Raw genomic sequence first — 16,625 nt, 5'->3', positions numbered from 1 at the left:
ACTGGTCTCTTCATGTAGAAGGAATGGTAGTATAGGTGGTATTTACGGTTTGCTGGATGTGTTCATACGGTACTTTTTAAAAAACCTTTCACAGAACGATGAATAGACTTATACTATGCATTAAGCGTATTTCAAATTTGACTCTGAACATAAAAGAACATTTTCATTACTGTAAAACCATAATTTTTAAAACTGCAAGTTTTTAATCTAGCTAGATCCAGGGATATATGACCCTTTCCAACTGCCCTTCTGAAGTTCTAGCTAAATAGAGGATTCACAGCTGTAAACCTGCATTATCCGTTATAAACATTTTAATAATGTGGTCTAGCTACTCTGCGGATGTTATGCCTCATGATTTACAAAAGCAGTTTATAATTTTGTGTAGATTTGGCACCTGGTTTTTTACAAAAAAATGTTTCCTTAATTTTTCTTTAATAGCACACAACTAGACAAAAAAGGGATAAACTTCATTTTGGAGCAGCACTTTGTTAGTCATACCATATGTAGCTTTGTGATGTACCTATTTAAACTATGTTGAAGAACTAACCAGGACTAATATTTAACTGCATACTAATAGATCTTGGCAGGAAGTGTAAAAGTTGCTGTAGAGCTTAATTGTGTATAAATCTAATATTTAATAGGGATGTTTGAGTGTGAAGTACTCAATGGAGAGAAGAAAAAAGGGATAACCTTGGTATTGTTTGCCATTACTGATTAAATGATTCCCCAAATTGTCTGGATTACTTCCTAAGATGTTCTCTTAGTAGTAAACAATGTGCTTGCGACATTTTACCACCAGTCTTTGTTACATTGGGTATTTCTGCTTTGGGATCACACTCGGGAATGGAAATTCGTAAGTGTAAAGTAGAATGTATTTTTGGGATTTTTTTTTTTTTAAATGAGTTACGTTACACGCAAAGCCACACTTGAGGGATAAAGATTTCAGCTGACCACTTGTGAAAGCTTATAGAAATAAGTCTTTCTTGTGGTTGTCTGTAGTATTTAGTGATGACTAACGGCCATATGAACTCATTAGCTTTTATGACAAAAATTAAATTACTTCTTGAAACTTCACAAGTTTTTCCCACTGGTCTCTGAAAATTGTACAGTATGATATCTTTGTGGTCTGTTGTGGTGGAGAACAATAATAGAATGAGTACCTGCAGGAAATTAAAAACAACACTGCAGATTCTTTGCATGCCTTTTGTCTCCTCTGCAATTAGTATTTTAGTAAAAGCTTGTTCAATATTTCCATTCATAATCTTTATTTGTTAAGGTAGGAATCTTAACGTTTCACTAATCTTACTAATTTGCTGTTGCAGATTTTCATCAATAAGTTTGTTTGATGTAGCCAGTGCAGATAAATTAGAAATGCTTGCGTTTATTTTAATCAGAGTGGCTCCACTTAGCATTACCATAAACAATGGCAGCTCTGACGGTAAGCAATGCAAAGGATTTAAACATCTGTGCGTACATTTTGGCGACATCGGTTGTTTTATTTTAATCAGATCAGTTTCTGTGAAGACTAAATGCAGTTGCTTGCGTGCAAAACATGCCACTAGTTCTAAAATGAAGTTCAGTTCCTTACAAATATTAGAAACCATGTTAGTGGTCAGATAGTACAGCGACCCAGCTGTTAGGGGTTGGCGGGAGTTTCGTATTTTAAGCAGTAAGACCAGGTTAGCCGCATACCCAGAAATCCACAATGCAAATATCAAGAGACTACTGTATGTTTCCTGTACAAAACAATAATCAATATAATATGTGCTGTTGTAATTGAGTTTTGTAAGTAGGACGGTGTGTTGTTTTTCCCTTCCCACCCTCATTCTTTTTTGTAACAAAGTAGAGCTAAAATCAAGATATTATCAGACCATCTTCATTTTGTTTGTCATATGCTATTTTGTTTTTTTTCCATGAAAGAACTGTATACCACAGGAATGTTGGATTGGAAAAGATAGGTTATACTACTCTATTGACATAGGCATAACCTTATTTCTATAATATATTTTTCACACTTGGACTTTTTAAAACGCGTTGTAGTATTTTTAAATTTGGAAAAAAAGAATGCATTTTATTTGTAATAAATGTTTTTATTCACAAATAATCCTGCTTAGTTTTATAACAATTTGATTTTTGCATTACTTCAGTTTTACTGCGTAAGCAAGCTTGTGAAACAAGCTTTTGTATTAACAAGTCAGCAAATTAATAGGCTATATAAACGTGTACCGAATGGAAATATTTTTAGTAAAATTCCACATCTAGTGCAAGAGAATATATATGATTTTTACTTACCCCAGAAGAAGTTTTGCTGACATGGTGTGACTGAACTGAACAGGCTGTTAGATGCCATAGTCCTTCTTTCAAATATACTTTTCGCCTGTGGTTTTGGTGTCCCTCGAAGCCTTAAACTGAAAATATAACCATTGCAGAGGAAGTTTAAGAGCTTGCCAGCAGTGCTTAGGTGAGCTGTTTGATGTCATTAACTTGTTTGGCCACAAAATAACATACAACATGCAAAAAAGACAAATAAACATTTGATGGACAAGTATTTACTGTAAAGGCTGTGGTTAGCAAGCACTTACTGACAGAATTGGTCTTGGTGGCTGGTAGTGACCTGCGGAGATTAACCATTTAGAACCAGAGGTTCTCTCGTCGTCCTGGAGAGAAAGTTGCACCGCACTTGTGGTTCTGTGGTTGTTTGTGAGGCGAATGAAGCATTCACACAATCCAAAAAGCATAGCTTTAAACTCTTCATATGCTCTTACTGGAGAAGCTAGATCACATGGCTTGTGACATCATGATATACAAAGCAAAGTGGGACAGCCTATCCCTGTGGGTTTTTGACAAAAGACTCGTGGTAGACTCTTCCTGGCATAAAGGGGGACCAGCTTTAATTTATATGACTCATGGGGATTTGGACAGCATTACAAACGCAGTAAAGGGGAAAAAAAAGAACAAACTCATCTACAGATGAAGCATATGGGCAGCAGGAATGACTCGCACTGCTCAGTTTCGTCTTACCAGTGCATTGTCATATATGCAGAAGAGTGAGCGTAGCTTGCTGGCACAGGGGTTGTGTGAAATTCTGAAGATCGGTGATGACTTACAGTAAAATAGTGCATTTAGCCACTATTGAGAGGGTCTGCTTTATATTGTATTTTCTGGGTGTCTGATATCCTTGAACCCCCCTACCCCTGTCCTTGTTGGTTACACTTTTTTTGAAAGAAAGTTACCTAAGTTGGGTCTCGTTAGCAGAAGCTTGCTTGTTGTGCGTTCTGTACTGTAACTGTCTCTTGTAGAAGTGTAAGCCACGGGATTCCAATGCAAGACTTGGTGTAAATGATGGCTTCACTATGATTTTTGAAATGGTTCGGGAGCTTTGGTTTGAATAACGAAAACTGAGTGTAGTGAATCTTCAGCTTATTTCCGTCAAATGCAAAAGTATTTCTTATTTATCAGTGCTTGACTTGTAGGATTGATCAGAAATTGCATTACTGTCTACAAATAAAATAAAATAAATAAAAAGGTTTTCTGTTTCTATTTAAAGTACTAGAGCCACATTCATCACACAAACCACATGTACAGTTCCACAATGGGGGTGGGGGCAGAGGTTTTACATAAAATGTAACAGCTTGCGTCTCCTTTGTCATTTTTGTAAACTGATAGCATTTATTCAAGATAGTATTAATGTATATCACTCCTTTTCTTAAAAAAAAAGACTTTTTAAGAGTAATTATCAAATACTTTGAAAACTAAATGATGTCGGTAATAGTTGAAGTTTGTAACTGGCCATAGCTTTTGGTTTAGTCTTTAGATTTGTATTTTTTTTGAATGGCAGGATCACATAATAAAAGACACATGAGGTTAAGGTGCACAGTAAAAGATTTTTTAGGACACTTCTTGTTTGTATTTTATTTTAAACTTTTCTCCATGTACTTCATTAACTTTAATTCTGCAAAGCGTAGCTGATGTCAAAATTCTAGGTTTTGTTCACACTAGGGAATTTAAACCAATCCACACTGAGGTAAATCAGTTTGAACTGTGCACCTCTAAACCAGAAACACATTGAAATCAATCTTTTTAGTAAACCTCCATGGAGGTGGGTTTAAAACTAATTTAAAATTGGCTTCAGGTACAGTATTGTAGGGCTGAGCAAGAAAGAATTCAAATATGTTTAATTGGAAAGTAAAAGAGCGTTGCATACCTGTAGTATAACAGTAAGCATTAAAAGTTTCTGCTCGCGTTCAAGTCCTCAGTTTTCTTAGAGAAGATGGATGCACAATGGGAACTGGTGGTGTATGAAAAGTAAGTTGAGTGGTGTGGGTCATGGTGCTCATGAGTTATGTTGGCTGTGTCACAAGTGGTTTCCTGAACTCACCGTTTCCTGATGCATATTGTATTTTGTGAGTTTTGAATTTTTTTAAACCAGCAATATTGATTAGGTTTGGAGTGGAATTACCATTGCAGATGTCTTTGGAGAAGCTACTGAGTGATCCCAGATTGTGAGATTATGATAAAGATTCCGCAGTGGTTTATTGGAGAGATATAAACCAAATTGATAAAATATACTTTTTTATGTAAACATTTTATAATACTATATAATTTTTAGATTAGGAGCGCAACATTGATACAGGTTTTACAGAAGATTTTATACACGAGGTGTAACATCTAGAATAAAAAGCTAATTAAAAAATGATACTTTTTCTATCATTACCCAACATTAGCGTATGAGTATATTCTGTCAGCTCGCTGGACCCTTTAAACAAGGAGAATGGCTTTCATAGTCTGACCCATTATTACCAATATCAAGTTGTACATGGACTGTAATGGGAGCTGAATTGTATTGCTGTAACAGAGCAGTTTAATTTGTTTGCAGTTGGTAGACTGTTCGTAGGGATACTTTTATGATTCAATTCAGATCTCTTCCTTTGACTTATAAGGTTGATATTAGCATGCAGCGAGTTTTTTTAAGCATACAGGATTTGGTTTCAGTTTCACATTTGACGTGCACTGTTAATTGCCCATCTTTTTTGAACTTAACCTTTGAATTTTCTATTAATTTGCTTTAGAGGTCTGCACTGCTGCATGAGCAGTTACGTTATACTTGTACTTGACTTCCATCAAGCCTCTGCAGCAGAAAATAATACCGGTGGAAACTTCTTTTCCTCATTATTTAATATATTGGGATTTTGGGACAATGAAGTAGGATATTCTGTAGGATTGTTGTAATTGGATTGGCATCATATTGTGCCTTGATACCTATCATCAACCACAAAAACATGCTTACCATGAAAATAATTCAATTGTGATTGTCACAAGATAACTGTTAGAAATCATATCTTTTGTTCAAAGGTTTTTAGTAAATTTAAATTGTACTGTCTCTATATTGTAATTGGCTGAGTACCTTTAGTGCCATCGCTGCCGCCAAATACGAAAATACATTATTAAAAAAAATTGTAACCACAGGAGAATATATTTATGCTACTGAAGATGACGCAAATGCTGGTTATTGCAGTCATATAGAATACAATTAGGCTCCCAACATGTTGTCCCTTAAGCCAGACTGACAACAAGAACTTGCTTTCATACAACACCTTTAACATGGAAAAATGCCCCAAGGCGCTTCTCAGAGGCGTAATCAGACAAGAAATAGATGCTGAAGCAAAGGAAGCTCTATTAGGAGGACTGACCAAAAGCTCGGTCAAAGAGGTGAGTTTTATGAAAGGGTCTTAAAGGACAGGAAAGAATTGGAGAAGCGGAAAGGTTTCTGACGAGTATTCTGGAGTTTGGAACCTCGGTAGCTGAAGGCACGGCCGCCAGTGGTGGAGCGAAAGGCAGGATGTACAAGAGGCCAAAGTTGTTGGAACGGTGAGTTCTGGGGGGATTGGAGGACTGAGGGAGAGGTGAGGCCATGAAGGGATTTAAACACAGGATGAGAATTTTAAATTGGAGGCATTGGGGACCAGTAGCTAATGTAGGCCAGAAAGGACAGGAGAGCTGGATGAGCAGGTCTTCATGTGGATAGGATACGGACAGCACAGTTTTGGATGAACTGGTGTACAGGACATTGAGGGTGAGAGGCTGGCCAGGAAAGCATTGGAATAGTCGATTCTGGAAGTTACAAAGGCACGGATGAGAGTTTCAGTAGCCGGTGGGCTGTTCCTGAAGCACAGACAGATGATTTTATGAAGGTGGAAGTAGGAGGTCTTTGTGATGAAGTTCGAAGCTCAGCTCGGGGTCAAATAGGATGTCAAGGCTGTGAACAGTCTGGTTCAACCTGAGACAGTAGCCTGGGAAGGGAATTCAATCGGTGCAAGGATACTAAGTTTGTGGCGGGAGCTGAAGAAGACCGCTTCAGTGTCAGTCGTGGCTCAGTGGGTAGCACCCTCGCCTCGGAGTCAGGAGGTTGTGGGTTCAAGTCCCACTCCAGAGACTTGAGTGCAAAAATCTAGGTTGACACCCCAGTGCAGTGCTGAGGGAGTGTTGCACTTATGGAGGTGCTGTCTTTCAGATGAGACATTAAACCGTCTGCTCTCTCAGGTGGACATAAAAAAATCCCATGGCACTATTTCGAAGAAGAGCAGGGGAGTTATCCCCGGTGTCCTGGCCAATGTTTATCCCTCAACCAACATAACAAAAACAGATTATCTGGTGATTATCACATTGCTGTTTGTGGGAGTTTGCTGTGCGCAAATTGGCCGCCACATTTCCTACATTGCAACAGTGACTACTCTTCAATAAGTACTTCATTGGTCATGAAAGGCGCTATATAAATGCAAGTCTTTCTTCCCAATCTTTAATTGGAAGAAACTGCCACCCATCCATGACTGGATGTTGGACAAGGAGTCTGACAGTACAGAGGCAGTGGAAGGGTTGAGCAAGGGGTGGACAGGTAGAGCTGGGTATCGTCATATGGGTACATGTGGAAGCTGACCCCAATAAGATTTTGTTTGAATTTTGTTTTTGTATGAACTAAGCAGTAAAGAATTCAACTACTGTATCAGAATTGAATGTGGGTAGATTGGTTGAAGGGCAACATTGAGTAGTTCAGTTGAGTAAACAGTGTTAAATTCTGCAGTGCATTACATAGGATAGCTCTTTATTAACAATTAATCAGAGTTAAAAATATTTCTTGTTTGTTCCTTGGGGATGTGTAGTGAGTGTGTTTCTTTGAGTTTGGAACCAGTGGTTTAATAAGATACAGTGTGCTACATAGCTGATTAATTACCATCTTGTCACATGTTGGAATGGCTATAAGGATGCTCCCAATCACACCTGATTTTTCTAATCAAGTTTGAAGAAAAAGCTCAGTGAATTTGTTTTCAAATACTGTACTATGATCATTTCTTGTAAGACCTTCATTGAAAGGCCACTTGCAACTTTTTTGGAAATTGTTTTAATCATACCACCATATCGGCACATACTACACCAGGATGACTATACCATCTTCTTCAAATTACTTCTCATTCCCCCATCCTCCAGGCCTCTACACTATCGGGAACGGTAGCATAGTGGTTATGTTACTGGACTAGTTATCCAGAAGTCTGGACTGTTCACTGGAGACACGAGTTCAAATTACACCATGGCAGTTGGGGAATTTAAATTCAGTTAATTCAATAAATCTGGAATAAAAAGCTAGTATCAGTAATGGTGACCATGTAACTACCGGATTGTTGTAAAAGCTCACCTGGTTCACTAATATCCTTTTTAGGGAAGGAAATCTGCCGTCCTTGCCTGGTCTGGCCTATATGTGACTCCAGACCCACAGCAATGTGGTTGACTCTTAACTGCCCTCTGAAATAGCCTAGCAAGTCACTCAGTTGTACCAAACCGCTACAGCAAAGTATAATAAGAATAAAACTGGACGGACCACTCGGCATCAGCCTAGGCATCGAATTTTGACATGACAAAGGCACACCCAGTCCAGTCAACCCTGCAAAGTCCTCCTCACTAACATCTCAGGACATGCGCAAAAATTTGGAGAGCTGTATGACATACATTTCAGCCAACGCCTCAAACTCATTCATCTCCATCCCTAGGTATGTCCTGTCCCACTGGCAGCACTGACACACCAGAGATAGTGGCACAGTATTATACAGTCAGGATTGAGTGGCTCTGGGAATCCTCAACATTGACTCCGGACACCGGGCAATAAGGATGGGCCATAAATGCCCTTGCCAGCGGCGCCTACAAACGAATAAAAAAATCTCATGAAAATTCATGGCATCAGGTCGAACATAGGCAGGGAAAGCTCCTGCTGATTACCACCTACTACCCTCCCTCAGCTGATGAATCGGTACTCCTCCTTGTTGAACACTACTTGGAAGAAGCACTGAGGTCAGCAAGGGCACAGAATGTACTCTGGGTGGGGGGACTTCAATGTCCATCACCAAGAGTGGCTCAGTAGCACCACTGCTGGCTGAGTCCTGAAGTCTTCTGCACTGCAGCCAGGATATTGTCGGGGCCCAAAGCCTTTGTTGTATCTAGTGCGCTGAGCCATTTCTTGATATTGCGTGGAGTGAATCGAATTGGCTGAAGACTGGCTTCTGTGATGGTGGGAACCTCGAGTAGGCTGAGAAGAATCATCCACTCGGCACTTCTGGCTGAAGATGAGGCTGGTGGTGAGAGAACCAACATGAGGGAAAAACCAATCTACCTGTCGCAGATGCATCTGTCCATGACAGTATTGGTAGCTGTGACCACTGCACAGTCCTTGTGGAGACGAAATCCCATCTTCACATTGAGGACACCCTCCATTGTGTTGTGTGGCACTACCACCGTGCTAAATGGGATAGATTCAGAACAGATCTAGCAGCTCAAAACTGGACATCGATGAGGTGCTGTGGGCAATTAGCAGCAGCAGAATTGTATTCCACCACAATCTGTTATCTCATGGCCCAGTATATCCCTCACCATTACCATCAAACCAGGGAACCAACCCTGGTTCAATGATGAGTGTAGAAGGGCATGCCAGGAGCAGTGCCAGGCATACCTAAAAATGAGGTGCCAACCTGGTGAAGCTACAACTCAGGACTATATGCATTTTACTAGGACTCCTTGATGTCACACTCAGTCAAATGCTGCCTTGATGTCAAGGGCAGTCACTCACACCTCACCTCTGGAATTCAGCTCTTTTGTCCATGTTTGGACCAAGGCTGTAATGAGGTCTGGAGCCGAGTGATCCTGGCGGAACCCAAACTGAGCATGGGTGAGCAACTTACTGGTGAGTAAGTGCCGCTTGATAGCACTGTCAACGACCCCCTCCATCACTTTGCTGATGATTGAGAGTAGACTGATGGGGCAGTAATTGGCTGGATTGGAATTGTCCTGCTTTTTGTGGACAGGACATACCTGGGCAATTTTCCACTTTTTGGGCAGATGCCTTTATTGTAGCTGTACTGGAATAGCTTGGCTAGAGTCAATGGGAATCGGGGGAAAACTCTCCACTGGCTGAAGTCATATCTAGCACAAATAAGATGGTTGGGGTTGTTGGAGACCAATCATCTCAGCCCCAGGACATCGCTGCAGGAGTTCCACAGGACAGTGCCCCTGGCCCAACCATCTCCAGCTACATCATCAATGACCTTTCCTCCATCATAAGGGCAGAAGTGGGAATGTTTGCTGATGATTGCACAGTGTTCAGTTCCATTCACAACTCCTCAGATAATAAAGCAAGATAATGAAGCAGTCCGTGTCCGCGTGCAACAAGACCTGGACGACATTCAGGCTTGGGCTTTTTTTTCATGGGATGTAGGCATTGCTGACAAGGCCAGCATTTGTTGCCCATCCCTAATTGCCCTTGAGAAGGTGGTGGTGAGCCGCCTTTCTTGAACTGCTGCAGTCTGTGTGGTGAAGGTACTCCCACAGTGCTGCTAGGGAGGGAGTTCCAGGATTTTGACCCAGCGACGAAAAAGGAACAACGATATCTTTCCAAGTCAGGATGGTGTGTGACTTGGAGAAGAACTTGGAGATGGTGGTGTTCCCATGCACCTGCTGTCCTTGTCCTTCTAGGTGGTAGAGGTTGCGGGTTTGGGAGGTGCTGCTGAAGAAGTATTGGCGAGTTGCTGCAGTGCATACAAAAAGAAAATACTGCAAATGCTGGAAATCTGAAGTAAAGTCAGAACATGCTGGAGATACTCAGCAGGCCAGGCAGCATCTGTGAAGAGAGAAACAGAGTTAACGTTTCAGGTCGATGACCTTTCAGAACTGACGAAAGGTCATCGACCTGAAACGTTAACTCTGTTTCTCTCTTCACAGATGATGCGATGACCTGCTGAGTATCTCCAGCATTTTCTGTTTTTATTCCTGCAGTGCATCTTGTACATGGTACACACTGCAGCCACGGTGCACTGGTGGTGGAGGGAATGAATGTTCCTGGAGCTGTACCCATCCACCACTTTAAACAATCAAGAAGCTTGACACCAGATTTCCCGTGAAGTTACAGCAGCAGAGTGGGAGCAGCTCCAAGGAAATTCCTAGCCATAGAACTGGTTCTGCCAAAAGTAGGCAGAATTACTTCAGTGGTTGTAAAGCACTTTGGGGCATCCTGAGGTGGTGAAAGGCACCTCATAAATGGGAGTTGTTTCTAAAATAATTGGTTGATTATATCTGATATTGTTATTACCGAGCAGTTAGGAAAACTTGGGAAAAGTGAAAAGGCAAGATCTACATGTAATTCACAGTCTAATCTTAGAAAGGTCACTTTGCTTTGTACCTGCAAGAGTGCTACATGAGGAAACTCCAACATCTTTGCAAAGTATTAGGGATTGGAGCTGTTGTGTAAGTGTAACCTGCTATTTAGTAGATATTTCTAGAGTGTAACTGTTTTTGCTAGACTAAAAGGACTTCTTCCCCCCCCACCAATACCCAGGCAATACTGAGTTGATGTGGTTTGTGGAGGATGTTAGAACAAAGAAACTTGGACATCTACTTGGTAGGATTGTCTTTTGAAATGGAAGCACCCTTCATCTACAAAGATTCAGCCCTGCTGCCCTTTTATGGCTCAGTTGTTACTTATTTGATTGTTGTTCTGCCTTCACTGGGGGAAAAAAGATCCTAATCATCAACCAAAGAACCTTCCCTTTTATGGGAAGATCATATGGACAGTGCCCAGACATGAAGAACATCTCAGACAAACATTGCCTTTGTGATTTTATTTTTTCCTTTTTGCATTCTGTTCTCCCATGCAATGTGCAGCATGGACCTTGGAAGAATGCAGAAAACTCTTCTCCAGTACATTCCCATTGATTCAATCTTAACATCCATCCCGGAACATAATCAGAAGCTTAATTATATGGTTTCACTGCTTCAAATATTTCTTGTGGTAAAGAATCATGTGTAAAGATAATTGGGCTAGAAATTCCCCTGGTTTGCACCTCCCGGTAGCGCCTCTGGGGGACAATAATGGTATGCTACCAGCTTTGCGACCGGGTGCGGCGTGAGTACCGACGCCCGCGAACTTCCCCTGCAGTTTAGCGGCAGTGGTAAACCCATACACCACGATTTCCTGCACCCAGGAGATTGTGACGTCATCCAGTACGCAGCACCCCGGTAACGCCCCGGATGCGAACTTGGCTTCCGCCCCCTGCAGCATCACCGGGCGTCATCACCGGACGTCAACACTGTCAGCTGCAGGAGGTGTTGTCACCGCTTGGGGAGCGGTAGTTAAAGGGATTGCCAGTGAGGTGTGCGAAAAATGTTTCAAGACTGTGTATTCTATTTTTCAGGTGCCGCGATTGATCAGCCCTGCACTCTGTTAGATTGCTTGGGGCCGATCAGAGGTGCCGTCGGCGATCAGGGGATTTGTTTTCTTGCAGCGCCTGCAGCAATGGCCCTTCCCTTTTAAGGGAGGGAAGGAGCCTCTGATCCCGGCAGCGCTGCACTGGACATTGACTCTACCGCCCCTCTTGCCTGGCTTAGCACTCCAAGGGAAGTGGTAGTGCTCGAGTTAGCGCTCTACTTCTCTCCTGGAGCGCTAAACCGGAAGTTCGCATCTGTTAGAATTAGGTAGCGCCCGGCAGTACTTTAGCGCTCCTCCCCCCAGAGTGAATTCTTTTCTTACTAGCCGGCACAGACACGATGGGCTGAATGGCCTCCTTCTGTGCCATAAACCTCTTTGATAAAACAGCCCGCTTGATTGGCACCCCCTTCCACCACCTTTGAACATTCACTCCCTCCACCATCGGTGCACCATGGTAGCAGTGTGTACAACTACAAGATGCACTGCAGCAACTCGTTAAGGCTTCTTCGACAGCACCTCCCAAACCCATGACCTCTACCACCTAGAAGGACAAGGGCAGCAGGTGCATGGGAACACCACCACCTGCAAATTCCTCTCCAAGTCAACACCATCCTGACTTGGAAAGATATTGCGTTCCTTCTTCGTCGCTGGGTCAAAGTCCTGGAACTCCCTCCCTAGCAGCACTGTGGGTGTACCTTCACCACACGGACTGCAGCAGTTCAAAGGCGGCGGCTCACCACCACCATCTCAAGGGCAATTAGGGATGGGCAATACATGCTGGCTTTGCCAGTGACGCTCATATTCCGTGAACGAATTAAAAATACTCTGCAACTTCTCTCTACTGTCTGTTTCTTCCTCCAGCACTCATCAGACTCATTTCTACCATCTCTCTGATCGGTTTCTCTCCAAACTTTGGAACTCTCTTCCTTTGAAAGCTTTCTCTTTCATTATCTCTCTTTCGCTCTTCTCTCTTCTCATTTTTGCTCCTCTGACTCTGCCTTATCTCTCGCCCTCTTCGTTCTCTTCCCATCCACCAGTTGTTCTCTTCCCACCTTCGATCTCTCGCGTATGCTCCCTTCGATCTCTCGCGTATGCTCCCTTCGATCTCATTCTGTAACTTCGAGCTCTATCCTCCATCTTCAATCTTTCTTTCTCTTCAGTCATTCCCTCTCACTGCCTTAACTACCTCTCTTGTTCTACTTTCTCCAACTCTTATTCTCTGATTCCCCCTGTAGAATGGCTAATGTAGTACCCATTTAAAAAAAAAAGGGAGACAGAGCTAATCCAGGTAATTGCAGTCTAGTTAGCTTAACAACTGTGTTCGGGAAAATTTTATTCTTAAGAATGAAATTACCACATATCTAGATAAAGAGAAAATAGGTAGAAGCAACTAGCATGGATTTCAAAAGGGACAATCATGCTTGACAAATATCAAAGAATTCTTTGAGAATGTAACAGACATGGTTATTGGGGAAATGGAGTAGTTGTAGCCTATATGAACTTTAGGAAAGCCTTTGACAAGGTACTACACAAGAGATTACTAGTGAAGATTAAGGGTTATGGAATTGGGGGGAAATAGCAAATTAGATTAAACATTGGTTAGAAGGGAGAAAAGAGAGAGTAGGAGTTACGGGCATCTTTTCCAGAGTGGTTGAAAGTGGGTAGTGGTGTCCTACAGATGCAGTTCTGGGGTTACTTCTGTTTTACTGTACATTATTGATTTAGGTATAGGTCAATACCAAAATAGGAAGCTATGACATGGAAACAGGTCATTCAACCCAACCAATCCATTTTTGGTGTTTAGCCGCCACGTGAGCAAATAGTTCTAATCACATTTACCCACTCTCTTCCTATATGCCTGCAACCCCTTGTCCACCTATCCAATCTGATCTTGAATGTTGACATAGTTGCTAATTCTTTAGAAGACCAAAAGAAGCTGCAAAGGGATATTGATGATAAGGGGAATGGCTAATAAGTGACGGTTGTCAGTAAGTGTGAGGTGATGCATTTTGCTAAAACAAACAGCAGTAATTTTGTAATAGCAAAATACTGCAGATGCTGGAAATCTGAAACAACAACAGAAAATGCTGGAAATACTCAGCAGGCCAGGCAGCATCCGTGGAGAGAGAAACAGAGTTAACGTTTCAGGTCTGGGACTCTTCATCAGAACTTCCAGCATTTTCTGTTGTTGCAGCAGTAATTATGAATGGAAGTAGGCTCAATCCTGGGGAAGAGCAGAGGGATTTGTGGGTACAGGTTTACAGGGGGGAGAAATTCGGTGGGCTGCGCCACCAGTTAGCACCTAAAGAGGGCACTCAGTGGCTTTAGCGCCACTGGCCACGCCTCCTGTGATATTTAGCTGGGGTGCTAATGGCGGCGTTAGCCTGTTGCGCTGCGCCGCCACCGATGACGTCATCGGTGTGCGCAGCGCCCCGCTGCCGCCCCGATCGTGATATTTGGCAGCGACCGCCTCTAGCGCCGCTCGCTAATCGTGCCCGGTTCACGGGGCCTACCTTTGGCGGCAGTGACGCAAATTAAGGTGGAGGTGCGGGGCGGCCGGTTTTTCGGCGGCCGCCTGCCAGCACGTCCGTCCCCGGCCTCCTGTTCTCCCCCCCCCGCAGCATTGCTGGCTGCTTTCCGAGAGCCCGGCACTTCTCGGTGCCGGGCTCTTTTGCCGGCACTCGCGATCGCTCATCGCGCTGGTGCAGGCCCCTCCCCCTTAAGAATGGGAGGAAGGCCTGCAGTACTGCAGTGCGCCGTGCCGCAGCGTGTGGTGCTGCGGCACGTTGCGCTGCGATATTCAGTTTCAGCGCCCTAAGAGGGATGCAGAGCACCTCGAGCCTCGCCCCGTGTCCCTCTTGGGGCGCTCTAGCTGAATTTCCAGCGATCGCTGCTGCTCCGATCGCAGCGCAAAATCTGGTGCCCAGGCGAGCTTGGCGCCCCGTTTGCAGCTCCACCCAATTTCTCCCCCCAGGTCTTTAAAGGCAGCACCTTAGTTGATAAGATGGAAAAAAAAACAAATGGAATTCTAGGTTTCATTACAAGGGATACAAAGGCCAGTGAACAGTCTATATAAAACCTTAAGACCTCAGTTAGAGTACTATGTGCAGTATTAAGGTCCACACAATAGGAAGGATATTGAGGCTTTAGAGAATGTAGAATGCAGGTTTTTCTAGGATGCTGCCTGGTATGCGTAAATACAAATATGAAGAAAAACTTTAAAAAGTTTGTCTCTTTTTTCATTAGAACAACATGGTGATATGATAGAAGTTTAAAATTATGAAAGGATGGGACAGGGTAGTTAGAATCAGACTGTTTCCAGTAGTTGAGGGGTCAGGAACTAGAGGCCAAGATTAAACGTGAGAGAGTTAAAAAAGAGAGCAAAACAATATCTTTATATGGAGAGTTGTGAGGCTGTGGAATTCACTCCCAGGGTTAGTGGTTGAGGCAGAAACTATGTGTTAATATTTGAGACTAGATTGGATAGGTGGATGAAGGAAAAGGGCATAAAGGGATAGGGGAACAGGGTGGATTAATGTGCTTGAGTGGGAGGGTAAACACCAAAACAGATTGGTTGGTTAATGGCCTGTTTCCATGTTGTAACATCAACATATTTCTCTTTGATTCCTTCCTCTCTTTCTCTGATGTATTTTTCTCTCTGATGTGGGTGTCTATTTTTCTCTCTCTGCCTGTGTCTGTGTGTGTCTCTCTCTGTCTCTGATGTCTATGCCTCACTCTCTCTTTCCTCCCTCTCTTCCCAGTTCCTTCACTTTCTGGTCCCCCGTCCAGCCGTACAATCCCCCCAATAACTCTGTTCCAACAACTTTGGTCTAATGTACATCCGCCTCCCCCATCCACCCCCTATCCTAGACCCTACCACTGCCGGCCATGCATTCAGATGCCTAGGTTTCATGCTCTGGAATTTCCTCCTGAATCACTTCCGCCTCTCCACTTCCCTCTCATCCTTTAAGACCCTTTCATAAAAGCCACCTCTTTGACCAAGCTTTTGGTCGCGCCTCCTCATATTTTCTTCTTTGTTTTGGTATCCATTTTTGTCTGATTATGTCTCTGTGAAGCGTCTTGGGACATTTTCTATGTTAAAAATGCTATATAAATGCAATTTCTTGTTTTCAGTGTGGCTTAAGGGACTATATATTGAGAGCTTAATTTTATTATACTATATGTAGAGGAGAGTTTATGCAGGTATATGGCAAATACCTACTTCAACTTTTGGGGAGCTAGAAGGGGCATCATATGCTCATCAACTGGCCACTCATTTTGAAATACCACTTTCTGACATTGTGGGCTACATTTAACTTGTGGTTCATCTGTGCACTCTTTGCATTGTCATGGTCCACTAATACCCCAGGTTGTTCGCTGCACCCCTGGTTAGTAGTAGTTGCAGCGATTAATTTTTTGCACTCTGTTTTTCAGTTTCTGCCATAGGTCAGTGGCCTAAACTCTAACTCGGGGCCCCCAGCTGTATCGTGGCAGATAGCTACAGACTAGTTGCTGGTCGCTGGCTCCTGGTGACCTTCGTGGGATGGCTGCTGCTGGATAGCTGACTGGCTGTGGTTTGTTTCTAGTCTCTGACTGCTGGTTATAGAATGCTTTCTTTTGCTGATTGGCTTCTTGTGGTAGCTGGCTGTGTTTTGCCTGCTTATTGGTGGCAGCTGGCTGGCTGCAGACTGATGGGTGAACTGGACTGGTGGGTTGGCTAGCTATGTTGGTCTGTACTGCTCACTAGATAAAGTCACCTGACTTAACAGGGGAGTATGTTTTGTGTGTTTTAATTGTAAGCTGTATTTTTACACCTTATGAAATAGTTATATATATATTAATATTTCTGCATATTTAAGAAAAAGTGTACTTCATGTGCTAGAAA

At 42.8% G+C, this 16,625-nt stretch overlaps 2 protein-coding genes across 21 annotated transcripts in view; one reads left to right on the top strand and one right to left on the bottom strand.

Annotated features, from left to right (window-relative positions):
* The window catches only part of runx2a (RUNX family transcription factor 2a), a 217,351-nt gene extending 214,961 nt beyond the window's left edge, over positions 1-2,390 (bottom strand). The window contains exon 1 of the mRNA XM_085997065.1: positions 2,293-2,390. Coding sequence (XP_085853191.1) covers positions 2,293-2,350 — 58 coding nt within the window. The 5' untranslated portion in view covers positions 2,351-2,390. The remainder of the gene's footprint in view (positions 1-2,292) is intronic.
* Positions 1-16,625, top strand: part of supt3h (SPT3 homolog, SAGA and STAGA complex component) — a 637,210-nt gene that overhangs the window by 109,077 nt on the left and 511,508 nt on the right. The gene's annotated exons all lie outside the window — the stretch shown is intronic.

Source organism: Somniosus microcephalus, chromosome 9, assembly GCF_052327205.1.
Source record: "Somniosus microcephalus isolate GS21.2 chromosome 9, FLI_Smic_1.0, whole genome shotgun sequence".
Taxonomy (NCBI): domain Eukaryota; kingdom Metazoa; phylum Chordata; class Chondrichthyes; order Squaliformes; family Somniosidae; genus Somniosus; species Somniosus microcephalus.
The sequence above is the reverse complement of the archived record's forward strand: the minus strand, read 5'-3'. Positions and strand labels throughout refer to the sequence as shown.